The 20,707-nt window shown below is 36.2% G+C and overlaps 1 protein-coding gene across 3 annotated transcripts in view; it reads left to right on the top strand.

The window, feature by feature from the left end:
- Nucleotides 1-20,707, top strand: part of LOC127837401 (paxillin-like) — a 78,503-nt gene that overhangs the window by 16,584 nt on the left and 41,212 nt on the right. Inside the window, exon 1 of one of the 3 annotated variants that reach the window (XM_052364449.1) lies at nucleotides 13,322-13,352. The exons of the other annotated variants lie outside the window; for them this stretch is intronic. Coding sequence (XP_052220409.1) covers nucleotides 13,337-13,352 — 16 coding nt within the window. The 5' untranslated portion in view covers nucleotides 13,322-13,336. Of the gene's footprint in view, nucleotides 1-13,321; nucleotides 13,353-20,707 lie in introns of those variants that run through there. 3 annotated transcript variants of the gene reach the window in all.

Here is a 20,707-nt window from a genome sequence, read left to right as displayed (position 1 = left end):
AACTGGAGTCTCTTTATTACAGGTATTCTTTAAATGTATAGAAAACCAATTCTGGTGTAAACTTTGTATTCATATTTCAGAAGTCAGCTTGATTTATTTCCCTTTGATTATCTAAGTTGCCTTGAAACATTTATTAATGGATTATGCAAAATTTATAAATAAAACTTGCCAAGGGTGTATAGCAAAGGGGAGAAACTGTCCAAGCGTAGTTTGTGTGAGTAGGCTACTTTGTGATGAGTGCTATAAGTTTTGTGGTTTTGGATATAGTCAGGAAATGAACAAGTATGATTTTGTTACAACACTGTTTGTATTCTCCTTTTTTTAAGGATTCATGAATCATGGCCATTATAAGCTGTACAATAATGCTTCCTGTGTTTCACTTGGTTCATGACTACATGTATTAGTATACAGATTTAATGTTGTTTTATGTGGTCATACAGGTAAAATACAAGGCTGACACTGAAATCTATGGGTTATCTACTTTAAAATAGATTTCGATGTTTGTACTTTTAAAATAGATAAACAATATGCCCAAAATAGTTGTTGAAATAGATTCAGACATGGTATGAGAGTAGCTGAAATAATTCGCGTTCAGAATAAATCTGAACGCTGAAACTCCGGTCTGCAAAAACCATAACGAAAAATAAATACAATACTATTATATCAATATGCTTAAAATTGCAAAATAACATTACCAACTCATAAAGTTTTGGTTAATTAGTCCATTTTTACCTCAAATAGCGTCGAATTGAAGTTAAAATGCATAATTTGTTTCAGTTAAACTTTTGCTTAAATCGCTTTACAATCACTGACCTCTCGCCATGTTATGAAATATTTAAATATCAACCAATCAGAAGAATGCATTACAGTGTAATAGGCTGCGTTATCGATTAAAATCTACCTGCCGTATACAGCGGGCACAGCGATTGGAATTGAAAATGTGAGTAGTGTGTTGATTTAAATTGGTCAGGCGTGCAAAATTGAAAGAGTCATTACATAATTCTTACGGAACATTATTGAGAAATGAATTATCTACACAGGTATGTAAATATTATTGCAATCCGTTGATATTAACTGTCTGATATCGGGGCTTGAATGTTGCGCACCAAATTCCTTGCGCATCAATATAGACAAAGAAGGAAAACTCTCGCTATTAAAAAGATAGAGTGGACTATTGACGCCAAGATTCTGCCAAAGCAAAAATCATCAAAAGACTCTTAGGCGGCAATTTATATTGACTAGGTATGAGAGCAGATGGTCTAGTGGATAGAGCAGTAGACATTTGCTCCAGGGGTCAGTGGTTCGAGCCCCGTTGAGGGTTACTTTTTTTTAAATTCTTTAATTGTATTCTTGTTGTTTTACTGGAGATTTTAAAACCCAATGTTCACATTTATCAATATAAAGCATTTAATGACAAACTTCAATACATGCCTAAATCTGTGAAAAGGCCCCTTTAACAATTTTTTTTTGCGAACAACAGTCACTAAATAAACTGTAGTACTAATGTGTTGCATGTATTCTACCAACCCAACAATGTCCGTATCATTCTTCATTATTAGACAAAGTTTGTGTTGGATGTATTAATCAATAAAAATACAAACATGAGTCACTTGGTCCTCCCATGAAACTGCTTTGGCTCTCTATAATGTGTTTAGTAATATGTGGTGTACATTACAGTTTTACCTGAGCTTATTTTCTCATCCATCAGAGTCAATGTAAAACTGACCTGTTTGCCTGATTAATTGCAAATGTATACAAGGTATACAAGTTTGTAAGTTTTGGGCAGGAAGAATGCTGTCATCACCCCAAACTAGTAGACTAATAAATGAGCCATGAATCAAAAATTTAGTGCTGCTTTTTATGCGGGGGGGGGGGTTAATTTTGAAGAATATTGGTGAGAGAGTATTACACTATATGAAAAGTTAATAAATACTGCCACCCTTAAAATCATTGTTTTAAAAGAAAGCCAGTTTTATATTCAACTTTTCTGTTAACCCCCCCCCCCCCCCAATATTCTCTCAAGTATCCACATATTGTATTTTGATGGGAAGGACTGAACCACTTCAGTGAATCATGCACAACCAATATGCACTGGAGAAATAGTATGAAGCCTAACCCTTGCAGTATTTCCTTTACTGTAAAATATTATCATCATCGTTAGTCCGGGGCTTTGACCCTTGATATCTAGTGTTTGAATACAAGCAGAAATAGTTCAGTGAGAATTTACTATCAAAAGGAATGTCTAATGGCTAGATAATGCACTTAAAAAGAGGGAGAGTGATTTAGAAGCCATATATTAGTAGGAAATTGTTATATATTAGGTAAGTTTATCTCTGAACGATATTAAGTCTTTTTTTATTTCATAGGAAATCTTATTCCAAGATAATTTTTTATTTATTTTCAGTTTAGATTTGGAGGATGAGGAACTTAAAAATATTATTTATCCTATTTTAAGAATTAATTTTAGCCTCAATATATCCTGTTTTAAGTGATGTGACAGCAACATTTATGGAGATATAAACGCTGGAGTCATTTTAGGTAAATAGCAACATAGAGATGTTCATATGTGGGGTGAATTTTTTACATGGTGAGCTTATGTGACCGTGTGATGTCCGGCGTCCGTATGTGCGTGCGTGTGTCCGTCAACAATTTGTTTGTGTAGACAGTAGAGGTCACAAGTTTCATCCAATCTTTATGAAATTTGGTCAGAATGTTTATATTGATGAAATCTGGGTTGGGATTGTATTTGGGTCATCTGGGGTCAAAAACTAGGTCATTAGGTCAAAAACTAGGTCAAATAATAGAAAAACCTTGTGTAGACAATAGAGGTCGCAGTTTTCATTCAGTCTTTATGAAATTTGCAGTGTTCATTCTAGACCGCGCGATTGCGCGATTCGCGCTATTTTTTCAAAGATCGCGCACATCTGCAGCATGTGTGCGAGAAAATTCGCGCACTCGATATCCGTTACGGGTTTTTTAAACTGTTAAATTCTGCTTCGCGTATTTATTGAGAAAAACACCGGAAATCAAAGGGAATTAACTCTTCGATTCACGGGTTAATAAACTTTAAAGAATTTTCGTTTAAAATGATACTTGGGTTAATTAAAAAATAAGAAATTTCGTTTAAAAAATAAAGGGATGCGACTCGTTAATGATTAAGGAAGAAAAGCAGACGATTGTTTTTGTATACGTCATATATCATGTCGAAGAAGCGGATAACAGATTTTTTTACAAAACCGGCATCGGCGAAGGAGGTTGGTGTCGATTCCCAATCCATTACGCCAGAATCCGAAAAAAATGAGAAACAAAACAGCGAATCCGAGCCAAGTTCGTCGAAAAAATTAAAACTATCCCATTTCCAAAGTTCATGGAAAAATGACTGGCCCTGGCTAACTCAAAATGAAAAGGGTGAAATGCTTTGCAGTTTCTGCATTGAAAACAAACTTTCTAACACATTCACGACTGGTTGCACGAATTTCCGAACATCAACGCTGGCAAGACACGTCGAAACAGCCGATCATAAACGTTCTGTTATTAGCCGATCCCAGAGAAAACATGCGCTAGAACAGATTGTTATGAATATTATTTCACACCAAGATGCAGCAGTTACATCGGCAATTGACACAGTGTACTGGTTAGCCAAAGAGAACATAGCTACAGACAAGTATGCATCCTTTTTAGAGCTCTTAGAGAAAGAAGGGTGTAGTAATGTATCAAAATTGAATGTTAGTGGGAATGCATCATACAGGTCATATTCCAGGAAATACAACAATCCATAGCAGATACACTCATGGCTGATATCCTTGATGAGATGAAAGACGCATTATGTGTTGCCATATTAAGTGATGAGTCTACAGACATTTCTGTCACTGGTAAACTCATCCTGTATGTGAGATTTATTTCTAAAGATTTTGATGTTAAATCCCATTTTGTTGGTAACTTTAGCATAGGTGAAAAAGATGCCACTACCATTACCAACAAATTGACAACTGCATTGGCAGAAAGGGGAATTCCTGCTAACAAAATTCTTTGCCTGGGCTCGGACGGAGCCAGTGTGATGACTGGCGTGAACAATGGTGTAGCAGCCCAGTTGAAACGAATGTCTCCATTTCTCATTAATATACACTGCGTTGCACACAGGTTAGCCCTATGCACCAGCCAGGCAGCCTCAAAAGTAGATGTAATGCAACAGCACAAGTCCATTCTTACAAGCCTGTACAACTACTTCAAGAGTTCTTCAGTTCGTAGCAGCAGGCTAGCTGAAATACAGAATTTATTTGACCAACCCCAGATCAAGATGAAAGAGATGCATGATATCAGATGGTTTTCCTTTTATAATGTACTAGAAGGTATATACAAGTCCTGGTCTGCACTCATCATTTATTTTGATTCCACTGAATTGTCTAAGGACCCAAAGGCAACTGGTCTTCGAAAGTCTCTGCTGCAGTATAAGTTTCCAGCAATGACATGGTATCTTATGGATATCATACCAGTCATCACAACCCTCAACCTGGTGTTTCAGAAGGATTCTCTAGACGTTTCTGTCATTAAGCCTATTGTAGATACTACAATTTCAAAACTAGAGTACCTGAAATCAAATGATGGACATAACAAGCAAGAATTCAAACGTCTGTTGAAGGGTGATACATTGTTTGATCATGGGTTAAGCTACAAAACACAACAGGAACAACTGGTTGAATCAGCTATGCAGACATTTATTAATAACTTAATAGAAAACATGAAAAAGAGGTTTCCAGATGACAGCATTTCTGTTGTTTCCGCGTTTGATGTTCTGGCTATGAGAGACCTATCATTTGTTCCTACATCACAGATAGATGCCTATGGATCCGACAAACTGGACGTCTTACTGGACTATTACAGCAAACCAAGAGGTGTTTCTGAGGTCCCTGAAATTGTAGATGCAAAAGCAACCAGAGCTGAGTATTCTTTACTCAAGCCACTAGTACTTCAGCAAAGGTACCCAAGGAATAAGCTTGCTGTCCTGTGGAAAATAATCTTTGAATGTCACAAGGAACAATTCCAAAATTTACTCAAACTTGCCTCCATTGCTTTGACTTTGCCTGTGCAGACAGCCATTTGTGAACGTGGCTTTTCATGCCAAAACAACATCAACACTGCCCATAGAAACAGGCTGAATGAATCATCCCTGCAGACACTGATGACTATTAGCATTGAGGGACCCCCTTTGAGAAGTTTTGATGCTGCAAAGGTCCTCCAAGAATTCAAAACAAAAAAGCAGAGGAGAATTTTCAGAAAATTGTCCTTTGATACTGGAATGTAAAAACTTAATTCTATACATTAATTAAGACACTTACATGACTTAGGTTTTAATATCATATCATCATTCATATCATATCATGATAGACAATCAGTATTTTTTTTTATTGTTTTAAATGATACAGAAATATCATGTGAACAATTATTTTCATAATCCTTTGTTTTTATTTAAGTCAGCAATATACTATGGAAAGTGCAGTTATATTTGACAGCAGTTACAATGGTATTTCACTGACTTGACTGTTTTAAGTAATATAGAAGTTAAAACAAATAAACATTAAAACGAAAATGAAAACATATAAATGGTACTTGATCAATTCCCCCCCATTTGTGAAAAATCCCCCCTATTTTTCAAAGTGAGGGGGGAAATTCCCCCCTACTTTTCGATTTCTAGAATGAACACTGAATTTGGTTAGAATTTTTATCTTGATCAAATCTGGGTTGGGATTGTATTTGGGTCATCTGAGGTCAAAAACTAGGTCACTAGGTCAAATAATAGAAAAAACGACAACAATTTGTTAGTGTAGACAGTAGAGGTCACAGTTTTCATCCAATCTTTATGAAATTTGGTCAGAATGTTTATCTTGATGACATCTGGGTTGGGATTGTATTTGGGTCATCTGGGGTCAAAAACTAGGTCACTATGTCAAAAACTAGGTCGCCAGGTCAAAAACTAGGTCATTAGGTCAAATAATAGAAAAACTTTGTATAGACAATAGAGGTCACAGTTTCCATCCAATCTTTATGAAATTTGGTCAGATTGTTTATCTTGATGAAATCTAGGTTGGGATTGTATTTGGGTCACTTGGGGTCAAAAACTAGGTCACTAGGTCAAATAATAGAAAAACCTTTTGTAGACACTAGAGGTCACAGTTTTCATCCAATCTTTATGTAATTTGGTCAGAATGTTTTATCTTGATGAAATCTTGGTTGGGATTGTATTTGGTTAGTCAGGTGAGTGATTCAGGGCCATTATGGCCTTCTTGTTATATTGTTAATTTTGTATGGGAAAAGTTTTATTATTGCGTGTGCATGATATTAAAGTTAAACAATTTGACACATTCAGGAGATCTTATCATTTGCAAATACTTTGTTAATTAATTGATAAATATAAGCCCTTGTTTTGTTCTTTACGATCACAAATAAAATAACAAAAAAACTGTTCAAATTGTATGACAATTGCAACTGTGAACTGTACAAATTATACAGGCCAACACATTTTTTAACTGGATTCCACCAGAAGTCCACCAAACTGGACTTCTTGTTCTAAGATTGCCTAGGCAAGACCATCTTATGTTGGTTCCCAAAATGGTTTTATGATTTTGTCTGACTGTTTTGCTTAAGTATAAATGATACCACATCAAATCATATTATGGTATGTGTCCCCAAATAGCATTTAATGTATCTAACACATTGGTTGATTACATATTTAGAAATTAGTGGTAAATAAGCAGTTTATTATGACACAGTTTTCTTTTGCACATTTGAATAACACATTAATATCACATTGCGTTATGTAAGTGAAAAATATACTTGTGATGCATTTGGATGGAGAATCGTTGGCAGACTGTGTTATTATAAGTAAAGTATCCCTATAACTTTTTAACTAGCCAATCCAATAAAAAATTATACTGGCAAGAAAATGTCTCCAACAGTTGACATTTGTGTCTTGTTCTGAGAAAACTTGGCATAATGCATGTGTATAAAGTGTCGTCCCAGATTAGCCTGTGCAGTCCACACAGGCTTATCAGGGACGACACTTTCCGCTTTTATGGTATTTTTAGCTCTGCTGTTTTCGGAGAAAACCCGAGGTATTATCATAGCCAGCTCGTCGTGTCGTGTCATCCGCCGACGCTCGTATTGTGTCATCCGCCGTCTGCGTCGTGCTAAAACCTTAACATTTTGTTAAGGTTTTGAACATTGGCTCTAAAATCAACAACTTCATATGTAGCTGCACCTTGATGAGTTCTACACACCCTCCCATATTTGGGTCACTAGTCAAAGGTCAAGGTCACTGTGACCTCCAAAAAAAAAATATTCTGACAAGCTTTTATTTCTTCAAAAATGCACCCGCAGCCAAGCGTGGCACCCGTTATGCGGTGCTCTTGTTAGTTTCAAGGAAGGCCCTCCTTACCAAAAATCAAGTTTAGGCGGAAAGTGTTGTCCCTAATTAGCCTGTGCAGACTGCACAGGCTAATCTGGGATGACACTTTATGCACATGCATTAAGCCCAGTATTCTCAGAACAAGGCTCATTTTATTGGCTGTTGTAAAGTTCAAGAAAGGTAAAAAGCTGGGTTAAACAGCTAAGCCAAAAAAAACATAGACATTTAACTAGGCTGATTAAGATGAAACATCTTATAATTGTAATGGATACATTCATTATTGAGTATGAAAATAATATACTTTTATAAAGGTAGACTGACACAAATGGCCTTGAACTATTCAGAATCCTTTACTTCAAATAGTTTATGCACACTTGCGGACAAATTAAATTAATTGTTATTATACACCATAGGAAGTCAGCCACATGAGTCATCATGATGTTTATGTAAAGGATGTTTAGTCAGAAATCGCTTTTTGAAATTTACTGTTCATAACTTAGAAGCTTGTTTCAGAAGTCAAGAGGGTTACAACATTTGCCTCAGGGCTCCCTGATCATAGAATCAAAACTCCAGTTCGGGCTTAAAGTTTTCTGTAAGGAGATGGTATTTCGCTTGTGACACCCATCTGGCTACATCAAGGTTCAACTTCACTATAAGTTGACATAATGCAGCTTGTCTGAGAATGAGATTGCAATTTTAAAATAACTTGTTCACGATGACTGCCAAGGCTTTGTATTTTGAGTCAGGCTTTAGTTCCAAGGTCAACATCACACTCTGTAAGGTCAAATATGAGCATAATTCCACTTGCATAGACTGCAACTTTTTTTAGTAATCATCATCCAATTTTTATGTACCGTAATTACTCTATGTTTTTGGACACTTAAAAATAATATTAAAAAATTGTGTCCGAAAACTTAGATACGAAAAATATTCACAAAATACAGGTGTCCGAAAACTTAGAGTCAAAAATTGAAGTGTCTGAAAATATCGTCAAATGTATCAACGACTACCGGTAATAGCATGCACTTGTTAAATACCATGCCGTATAAATTACAGTAATAAATGTTTGCACTGCATTTAAAATAATTTTAAATGCTTAATTTATATGACAGAAAGTTACTACAAGGTTGTACTTTGACCAACGAGTTCAAAGATGAGCATGTGATGTACCGATACTCGCTAGTATGTACCTGTAATTAACGCAATAAAAAAAGCAAACTATGAATTCTTTGTTTGTTCATTTCCGATAGTTTTTGTCTAACACCACCTTCCATTGTTCGTAAAACTTGCAATAGGGTGCATCACACTATGAAGCGTTTAGTATTTGTCACAAGTTATTTTACTGAGAAGGGTAGTACCATTGCGGTAGATAATTGAACTGTTAATTGGCACTACCCCTGGTAATTGTCATAACGCTTATGCTATCGGCAAAACCATTGTTTAATACCGGTTTACAAGGTTATTTACCTAATAACGCAAATGTAATGGTCCGTTGCCCTCAGGCATGCACCTGCCACGTTTTATGATGTTAATCTGGTTGTTAAACCCCATGATCGAAGTGTCATTAGATATCGAACACAGGACCGAAGTTTGGTAAAATAGCGCTGTAAAATATACTGTCCGAAAACTTAGAGACATTAATTATGGACGAAAACTAGTGTGTCCGAAAATTAAGAGTCATGAAAAATGATTATTTTTGCTAAAAAAGGGGTGTCCGAAAACTTAAGAGTGTCCGAAAACATAGAGTAATTAAGGTAAGTTTTGGCAATGTGCAGATACAAATTTTAAGACCTGTTTCTCCATCTCAAATGGCAAGGTCACCCTTTAAGGCCAAATTTTGATTATATAGTATGGTATTATATAGCATGTCTTCATAATTCATCATCTTATTATGCCCCCCTTTGAAGAAGAGGGGGTATATTGCTTTGCTCATGTCGGTCTGTCGGTCGGTCTGTCGGTCCGTCCACCAGGTGGTTGTCAGACGATAACTCAAGAACGCTTGGGCCTAGGATCATGAAACTTCACAGGTACATTGAGCATGACTCGCAGATGACCCCTATTGATTTTAAGGGCACTAGGTCAAAGGTCACGGTGACCAGATATAGTAAAATGGTTTTTGAATGATAACTCAAGAACGCATACGCCTAGGATCATGAAACTTCATGGGTAGATTGATCATGACTTGAAGATGACCCCTATTGATTTTGAGGTCACTAGGTCAAAGGTCAAGGTCACGGTGACCCGAAATAGTAAAATGGTTTCCGGATGATAACTCAAGAACGCATACGCCTAGGATCATGAAACTTCATGGGTAAATTGATCATGACTCGCAGATAACCCCTATTGATTTTGAGGTCACTAGGTCAAAGGTCAAGGTCACGGTGACCCGAAATAGTAAAATGGTTTTCGGATGATAACTCACTAACGCATACGCCTAGGATCATGAAACTTCATAGGTAGATTGAGCATGACTTGCAGATGACCCCTATTGATTTTGAGGTCACAAGGTCAAAGGTCAAGGTCACGGTGACCCAAAATAGTAAAATGATTTTCGGATGATAACTCAAGAAAGCTTTTGCCTAGGATCATGACACTTCATAGGTACATTGTTCGTTACTCGCAGATGACCCCTATTGCTTTTCAGGTCACTAGGTCAAAGGTCAAGGTCACAGTGACAAAAATCGTATTCACACAATGGCTGCCACTACAACGGACAGCCCATGCATGTTTTACAAACAGCCCTTGTTTGTACATAATTTACCACTTAAGTTCAACCATGTTAGGGGGCTGTTTCAGATGTGAGTCATGTGCCCCTTCTGCAAAGGTCAAGGTCACAGTAAGAGTTTAAATGTCAGATGTAATAGATGCAGGTTTTTAAAATAAATACAAGCATGATTGACAATGGGCTTGAATGTTGCAGACAGGCTTATAGCTAGCAGTGTTATGGCCCTTTAGCAATACTGGACCAATTGACAACGAGTTAAACAATCAGGGCTGCAAGAAAAATGTAACAATATTGCAAACATATCTGTGAGTGTCCTGCATATTTCATTGGTGTGCATAATAGTAGTTATTATTTAGGTGAGAAGTTTTATTTCCTGATAGATAGTTTCTATAAATTGTGTACGTCCTGCTTGCTGATGGGCACTTCCTGACAATATCTGTGCGATAAATTCTTGAGTACATAAGAGGACAATATTACAAAGTTTGTAAAAACACTTTTGTTGACTGTTGTGAGAAATGATAAAATGCTTCCCTCATTATTTAAATGTGCTGTGTTAAAAATAACGACAATGCTTTTGGTGTGCATTTAATAGCATTGATTTTTTTATGAGAAGGAAATTTTAATTTCATGTACATTTAGTTCCAGGAAGGAAACACTGGAAGAAACATTTCTTTAATAAGGAACTATTATTAATTGTCAAGGTGTAATTGGTAGAATTATTATGCCCCCGGATCAATAGATCGGGGGTATATTGTTTTTGACCTGTCTGTCTGTCTGTCATTCTGTCCAAAACTATAACCTTGGTTAAAATTTGATAACTTTTGCAATAGTGAACATACCAACTTGATATTTACCTTGCTTGTGTATCTCATGGAGTTGTGAAAAGTCAAGGTCAAAGGTCAAATGTCATTGTATTTTTCTCCTAAAACTTTAACCTTCGTTTAAGTTTTACCATAACTTTTTTAATATTGAACACATCAACTTCATATTTGGCATGCATGTGTATCTCGTGGAGCTGCTAATTTTGAGTGGTGAAAGGTCTAGGTCAAACTTTAAGGTCAAAGGTCAAATGTATGGCTTCAAAGCGACGCAGAACTGGGGGCATTGTGTTTCTGACAAACACATCTCTTGTTTATCAAAAGCTAATATCAGTTACCAGGGCAAAAAAAACTTTCTTTGAAGAAGCCGAATATCGGCCGCTTCCCCAACCGAAGTAACCACTTTTTTCCCCCCTAATTTTACCAAAATTTTCCCCAATACTGGGAAAATTCCCCACCAAAAATAATATCTAAACTTTGTATAAAAGTGGATTACCTCCCATATTATTCTCCTAGAGGGGAATGGGTATTGATCAAATTAGTTGTGCTTACCTTGGGAAGCATGACATAATTTTGTCATTCGTGACCAAGGACGGCGAATGACAAAACGGGCCAAATTCAAAAGCTATAAATAGATTACATTAATAGGCTATTACGACTTAAAATATTTTCAGTCATGTGGATATTTTTGGAATATTATTGTATCAACTAAGAAATACCTGGTAGGTTATTCCTTTAAGTGTGTTAAGGCGTCTATTTTTACGCGTTTGATTTATTCTTATTTTTACAGCTTGCTATAATTTTAAGACATGCATGTTTCATACAGACGCTTTACGACCAAGGTCACGGAAGTAAATACGGAAACCAACACAAATGTTTGTGGTTACCCAATATAATTTATTTCATGTATCAACTCCATTGTCCATACGAAATACAAATTTCTTATATTCCCCAAAATAGAAAAAACGTGCTATTTTTCCCCTAAAAAAGGCCGAGGCCCCTTCCCCAAAAATGGTGTTTTGGCCCTGGTTACCTTCAGTGACTTGGTGACATTGAATTGGTACCCAAAGGACTGTGTATCAACAGTTATTGAAGGCTTCAGCATTTAAGAAACAATCTGAAACTGTTGTTACACATCAACATGAAAAATATGATTGCCCAATGTTGAGACTATTGTGAAGTTACACATCAACATGAAAAATATGATTGCCCTATGTTGAGACTATTGTTCACATTTCTCTTTAGATAAGACAAAAAAGTGCAATCTTTTTCAATCTTATTTAGGCATCACAATGTTTTGTGCATAATCATACTTAACCCATTTTATTTGGCAGAAAATAGCCCCGTACTAAGCATACGCAAAGTCTCGAAGCAATCAGTTATTATTGTTGTTGATTTTCAAGCGGAAACATGCACAATGATTTTAGCAAAATATTTCTAGCACCATTAACGTCTCTGTGTGTGTTATGTTTGCATTTATGACAAATAAATGTTTCGCTTGAACTGAGATTTTTATGTCCCCCACTATAGTAGTGGGGGGACATATTGTTTTTGCCCTGTCTGTTGGTCTGTTGGTTGGTTGGTTGGTCTGTTGGTTTGCGCGAACTTTAACATTTGCAATAACTTTTGCAATATTGAAGATAGCAACTTGATATTTGGCATGCATGTGTATCTCATGGAGCTGCACATTTTGAGTGGTGAAAGGTCAAGGTCATCCTTCAAGGTCAAAGGTCAAATATATGGGTCAAAATTGCTCATTTAATGTACACTTTTGCAATATTTCAATATTCAAGATAGCAACTTGATATATGGCATGCATGTGTATCTCATGGAGCTGCACATTTTGAGTGGTGAAAGGTCAAGGTCATCCTTCAAGGTCAGAGGTCAAATATATGTGGCCAAAATCGCTCATTTGATGAGTACTTTTGCAATATTGAAGATAGTAACTTGATATTTGGCATGCATGTGTATCTCATGGTGCTGCACATTTTGAGTGGTGAAAGGTCAATGTCATCCTTCAAGGTCAAATATATTGGTTGAAATTGCTAATGTAATGTCACTTCTGCAATATTGAAGCTAGCAATTATATATTTGACATGCATGTGTATCTTATGGAGCTGCACATTTTGAGTGGTGAAGGGTCAAGGTCATCCTTCAAGGTCAAACGTCATATACGGGAACATAGTGTTTCACAAACACGTCTTGTTGTTAATACTCTGATATCGGGGCGATACAAATGAAACCATATCCTGACTAAAATGGGCTAATTTATAAAATTGACATTGCAATATCAACCCACTAAGAATTGTTGTAATATTCTGCAAGACATTCATTACAGGATGAAAGAGGTCTGCACAGCCTCATGCTGAGTAATGTATGTGATGGAAGCATATGGCAGCAGTCAGAGGTAGTTGATTATTTTCACAGTCAGAGGTAGTTGATTATTTTCAGGAAAAAATCTGACAGCCTCTGTAGCTGAATGTGTATAACACATGCAGGATATTTATAGACGGAAATATTTGTAAAACAGCTCACATGTGCAGGAATCTGGTTTACGTTATATATGGAATTTGTTTAAAATTATGACCCTATTTATTTTGTTGTTTAAGCTATTAAGACTGTCACTTCAAAATTGTACAATATTGGGCAATGTTAACTTAAACTGTGTTCACACAATACAATTTTCAAGAGTTTGATATTGACAGAACAGTAAACTTTGTGACGATCAATTTCAATTCATTAAAATTGTATCCAATATGCAAACTTTACTGTACATATAAATCTTTTATTATGATTCACATGAAATTTTGTAGTTTAAAAAAAAACCTACTATTTGGTTGACAGTTAAACTCGTGCATTTCTGTTTTTGACAAAAACACACACAAAACTGAGGAGTTTGTGACTTTATGTCAGTCATTTTGCAAGGTGTTTTTAACCCTTTCAGTGCGGGAACCGAATTTTAAAGACCTTTGCAAACAGTTTGGATCCAGATGAGACGCCACAGAACGTGGTGTCTCATCAGGATCCAAACTGTTTGCTATTCTGATAGTATTCTTTTGAAAAAAATCGAAGAAAATGCTTATTTTAGAAATTCAGCAGACGACATTTAAGCAGACGACAAATTTCCCAGCATGCAAAGGGTTAATACCTGTTGGTGATAAATAGTGGTGGGGAGAGGTAGTCCTTTGCAGAAGGTTACAGGCATTTTTTATCACATTAACTATTCCATTGTTATGTGGTGATAGTGATAGTAACCAAGCCCTTTTAATATGGTACTTTGGGTTGCCCAATGTTTCCCAGGCACACAAAAATTGGCCCACAGTATTTATTACATTCCTGCAAAAAGGTTACCATTACAGGTAAATATTGGCAACCCATTCAGAAGTATTTTAACAAACCATACTTTCTTATAAGATTCTAAGCACTTTATTTCCTTTACCTACAAATGTATGACATACCTTGAAAACAGGTGTTGTAATAATGTAAATTGTGTGTAACTTACTATGATAAATCTTTGACTCGTATTCTTAAAGCGGGTATATACGATTTTTAAATGTGCTGAATTGTAAAATATTGATACAAATATGTTATAATAACACACAATATGCAAGAAAAATGATACATTTAAGACGAATTTCATAAAATACAGCAAATACAAATTAGCGCCCCGAGCCGATTGTGACGAAGATAATTCGTAATTATTTTCCTACAATAATCGATGCATTCGTCTTTTTAGTAAGTGTTCGTGTGTCGTATGAATCGATATCGCTGCAGGAATTTCAAATGAACCGTTAAACTAAATTTAGATTCACATCGTACATGCATGATATACATGCTGGCGAATTCGGCTGTACAGCCTTTTTCGATTTCAGAATTAAATATCTGGCTTATTTAGCATTTTTCGACACATGTTCTTCTTAACTTTTATTTTAGTTTATATTGAAATATATGTATAATAAGTTTTTACACATTTTATATTAATTAATAAATATTTGACAAGATCGTATATACCCGCTTTAACACGGTCATGTGAATGTTAAAAATTATGTAAAATTGAATGCTGCTTATGCAACATGACATTTAAGTGACAGAGTTGTAATAATAAAACCATATTGGTTGGTCAAGGGTGCTCACTCTCAGATATTTAAATTAAATAATGTTTTTTTGTACCTCACCACTATGCCTACTGGCATGTTGTGAGTCAGAGACTTCAATACTTGGTGTTTTCCTACCTGTATTGCTATTTAACAGGTACACTGGATCATTATGGTGAAGTGTTTTATTTGGTAAACACAGGTTTTGTTTACTACACAATCTAGATCATATTTCACAGTGAAAATATTTTGATCCTGTCATTGCATTGCTAGAGTATGATTTTTAGCTCATCTATTTTTTGAAAAAGAATTATGAGCTATTGTCATCACCTTGGCTTCGGTGTCGGCGTCAGCGTCAGGTTAAGTTTTGCGTTTAGGTACACTTTTCTCATAAAGTATCAATGATATTGCATTCAAACTTGGTACACTTACTTACCATCATGAGGGGACTGGGCAGGCAAAGTAAGATAATTCTGGCTTGCATTTTGACAGAATTACGTGCCCTTTTTATACTTAGAAAATTGAAAAATTTGGTTAAGTCTTGTGTTTAGGTCCATTTTATTCCTTAAGTATCAAAGCTATTGCTTTCATACTTGCAACACTTACTAACTATCATAAGGGGACTGTGCAGGCAAAATTATGTAACTCTGACTGGCATTTTGACAGAATTATGTGCCCTTTTTATACTTAAAAAATTGAAAATTTGGTTAAGTTTTGTGTTTAGGTCCACTTTTTTCCTTAAGTATCAAAGCCATTGCTTTCATACTTGCAACGCTTACTAACTATCGTAAGGGGACTGTGCAGGCAAAGTTATGTAACTCTGACTGGCATTTTGACAGAATTATGTGCCCTTTTTATACTTAGAAAATTGAAAATTTGGTTAAGTTTTGTGTTTAGGTCCACTTTTTTCCTAAAGTATCAAAGCCATTGCTTTCATACTTGCAACACTTACAAACTATCATAAGGGGACTGTGCAGGCAAAGTTATGTAACTCTGACTGGCATTTTGACGGAATTATGGGCCCTTTATACTTGAAAATTTGGTTAATTTTTCTGTTTTGGTCCACTTTACCCCTAAAGTATCGTAGATATTGCTTTCCTACTTGGAACACTCGCAAACTATCATAAGGGGACAGTAAAGGACAAGTTGCATAACTCTGGTTGTCATTTTTACGGAATTATGGCCCTTTTTAGCTCACCTGAGCGATAGCTCGGGGTGAGCTATTGTGATCACTCAGCGTCCGGAGTCCGTCCGTCCGTCCGTCCGTCCGTAAACAATTTGTAAACATCTTCTTCTACTAAACCATTGAGCCAATTTCAACTAAATTTCATGTGGAGCATCCCTAGGTCATGGGACAAAAGAATTGTTAAAAAAAATTTGATCACATAACCAAGATGGTAAAAACCTTAAAAAATCTTCTTGTCAGAAACCGCTCATCAGATTTTCAAAAAATTTCACAGGGATGACCTTTGAAGGCTCCCCTGAAAAAGTTGTTCAAAGAAATTTGATTCGTCAAAAAACATGGCCGCAGGAGCTGTTGAACTTTGCATGTTTATTCGTTTTTGCCTATTTTGTGAAAACTTTCATTTGAATGATAATTTAAGAATGCATACACGGCCAACAGGGCACACTCTGAACAATATTACTGAAGCAACTGGTCTGTAATCCTAAATCTATAATTATCAGTCCAATGAAACATCATCCTTTTAGTAAAATAACGTGAATCAGTAAAAATATTATCAGAATATGAGATTTTTTGTATATTTTGTATGTTAAATATTGTGTTAATGTTTAATTTTGTTAATTAATGTAAATATAAGCAGGACAGGGGAGGTAATACACTACAGGGGAAACAAATGCAATAAGTTTAAATTTGTTGTTACAGATTTGCCTCCCTTGTAATATATTTAAATTTTACCAAATGTAAGGCTAACTGCATTTTTAGCTCACCTGAGCGATAGCTCGAGGTGAGCTATTGTGATCACTCAGCGTCCGGCGTCCGTCCGTCCGTCCGTCCGTCTGTCTGTCTGTAAACAATTTGTAAACATCTTCTTCTACTAAACCATTGAGCCAATTTCAACTAAATTTCATGTGGAGCATCCCTAGGTCATGGGACAAAAGAATTGTTAAAAAAAATTTGATCGCATAACCAAGATGGCCGCCATGACCATATATGGTAAAAACCTTAAAAAATCTTCTTGTCAGAAACCGCTCATCAGATTTTCAAAAAATTTCACAGGGATGACCTTTGAAGGCTCCCCTGAAAAAGTTGTTCAAATAAATTTGATTCGTCAAAAAAATGGCCGCAGGAGCTCGTTGAACTTTGCAAGTTTATTCGTTTTTGCCTATTTTGTGAAAACTTTAAAAAATCTTCCATATTTTTTGTCCGATCCTTTCCAAATTTGCACAGTGTCTTTATATCAATGAGGACACAAACCCTACAAAAAATGAGCATTATTGGTCCATGAAGTACAGAATTACCTCCCCTTGAATTGAGAAAATGGTGTTTATGCAATAAAGTCCAAATTTTTCATCCAATTCTTTCCAAATTTGTAAGGATTTAGCATGGTTCAAACAAGGGAAACAACTACGGTTTATGCATGTTCTTTTTATTACAGAATTGCCTCCCTTTAATTCATTCAAATCTCATTTTACAGCAGAGATTCCAAATCTGACCTGTAAATGAGCGCCATATTTACTGCCTGTGCTAGGTTACCTTTTCCCATTTGATCATTCTTAAGTATTGGTCTTGTAATGCTGCTACTGCTTCTGCTACTGCTACTGCTACTATTACTACTACTACTACTACTACTACTACTACTACTACTACTACTACTACTACTACTACTACTACTACTACTACTTCTTCTACTACTACTACTACTACTACTACTTCTACTTTTACTACTACTACTACTACTACTACTACTACTACTACTACTACTACTACTACTACTAATGCTGCCACCACCACCACCGTCACCACCACCACCACAACCACCACCACCACCACCACCACCACCACCACCACCACCACCACCTTCTACTACTACTGCCACTACTACTACTACTTTTACCACTACTACTACTACTACTACTACGACTACTACTACCACTACTACTACTACTACTACTACTACTACTACTACTTCTACTACTACTACTACTACTACTTCTACTACTACTACTACTACTACTACTACTACTACTACTACTACTACTACTACAACTACTATTACTACTACTACTACTACTACTACTACTACTACTACTACTACTACTACTACTACTACTACTACTATTACTACGCCACCACCACCACCACAACCACCACCACCACCACCATTCACAGTGACAACAAACGTATTCACACAATGGCTGCTACTACAACTTAAAGCCCATATAGGGGGGCATGCATGTTTTACAAACAGCCCTTGTTTCTATGGGATTTTAACCACAACTGTTCATGTTTATCTCCGACACATATTTTTAGGTCACCTGTCATGAAGTGACACGGAGAGCTTATGTGATCGTGTGATGTCCGGCGTCCGTTGTGCGTGCCTGCGTGTGTACGTGCGTCCGTCCGTCAACAATTTGTTTGTGTAGACAGTAGAGGTCACAGTTTGCATCCAATCTTGATGAAATTTGGTCAAAATGTTTATCTTGATGAAATCCAGTTTGGGATTGTATTTGGGTCATCTGGGGTCAAAAACAAGGTCACTAGGTCAAATAATAGAACAACCTTCTGTAGACAATAGAGGTCACAGTTTTCATCCAATCTTTATGAAATTTGGTCAGAATGTTTATCTTGATGAAATCTGGGTTGGGATTTTATTTGGGTCATCTGGGGTCAAAAACTAGGTCACTAGGTCAAATAATAGAAAAACCTTGTGTAGACATTAGAGATCACAGTTTTCATCCAACCTTTATGAAATTTGGTCAGAATTCTTGATGAAATCTGGGTGGGATTGTATTTGGGTCATCTGGGGTAAAAATCTAGGTCAAATAAATAGAAAAACCTTGTGTTGACAATAGAGGTCACAGTTTTCATCCAATATTTATGAACTGTTGTCAGAATGTTTATCTTGATATAATCTGGATTGGGATTGTATTTGGGTCATCTAGAGTCAGGAACTAGGTCACTAGGTCAAATCATAGAAAAACATTATGTAGACAATAGAGGTCATAGTTTTCATCTGATCTTAATGAGTCAGGTGAGCGATTCAGGGCCATCATGGCCCTCTTGCTGTAATGCATACCACTACTACTACTACTACTACTACTACTACTACTACTTCTACTACTACTACTACTTCTACTACTACTACTACTACTGCTACTACTGCTGCTGCTGCTGCAGCAGCTGCTGCTGCTGCTGCTGCTACTACTACTACTACTACTACTACTACTACTACTACTACTACTACTGCTCTACTACTACTACTACTACTACTACTACTACTACTACTACTACTACTACTACTACTACTACTACTACTTCTACTACTGCTCTACTACTACTACTACTACTACTACTACTACTGCTACTACTACAACTACTACTTCTACTACTACTACTACTACTACTACTACTACTACTACTACTACTACTACTACTACTAATACTACTACTACTATTTCTTCTGCTACCACCACCACCACCTACTACTACTACTACTCTATTACTACTACTACTACTACTACTACTACTTCTACTACTACTACTACTACTACTACTACTACTACTACTACTACTACTACTACTACTACTACTACTACTATTTCTTCTGCCACCACCACCACCACCACCACCACCACCACCATTCACAGTGACAAAAAACGTATTCACACAATGGCTGCTACTACAACTTATAGCCCATATAGGGGGGCATGCATGTTTTACAAACAGCCCTTGTTATTTTGAACTCCACCTTCCCAGAATAGTTTAGTTCCTTTGGGTCTCTCAAGAATTATGAGCTATTGTCATCACCTTGGCTTCGGTGTCGGCGTCAGCTTCAGGTTAAGTTTTGCGTTTAGGTACACTTTTCTCATAAAGTATCAATGATATTGCATTCAAACTTGGTACACTTACTTACCATCATGAGGGGACTTGGCAGGCAAAGTAAGATAATTCTGGCTTGCATTTTGACAGAATTACGTGCCCTTTTTATACTTAGAAAATTGAAAAATTTGGTTAAGTCTTGTGTTTAGGTCCATTTTATTCCTTAAGTATCAAAGCTATTGCTTTCATACTTGCAACACTTACTAACTATCATAAGGGGACTGTGCAGGCAAAATTATGTAACTCTGACTGGCATTTTGACAGAATTATGTGCCCTTTTTATACTTAAAAAATTGAAAATTTGGTTAAGTTTTGTGTTTAGGTCCACTTTTTTCCTTAAGTATCAAAGCCATTGCTTTCATACTTGCAACGCTTACTAACTATCGTAAGGGGACTGTGCAGGCAAAGTTATGTAACTCTGACTGGCATTTTGACAGAATTATGTGCCCTTTTTATACTTAGAAAATTGAAAATTTGGTTAAGTTTTGTGTTTAGGTCCACTTTTTTCCTAAAGTATCAAAGCCATTGCTTTCATACTTGCAACACTTACAAACTATCATAAGGGGACTGTGCAGGCAAAGTTATGTAACTCTGACTGGCATTTTG

This window comes from Dreissena polymorpha, chromosome 1 (genome assembly GCF_020536995.1).
Source record: "Dreissena polymorpha isolate Duluth1 chromosome 1, UMN_Dpol_1.0, whole genome shotgun sequence".
Classification (NCBI taxonomy): domain Eukaryota; kingdom Metazoa; phylum Mollusca; class Bivalvia; order Myida; family Dreissenidae; genus Dreissena; species Dreissena polymorpha.
This window is presented reverse-complemented; position numbering and strand designations above follow the sequence as displayed.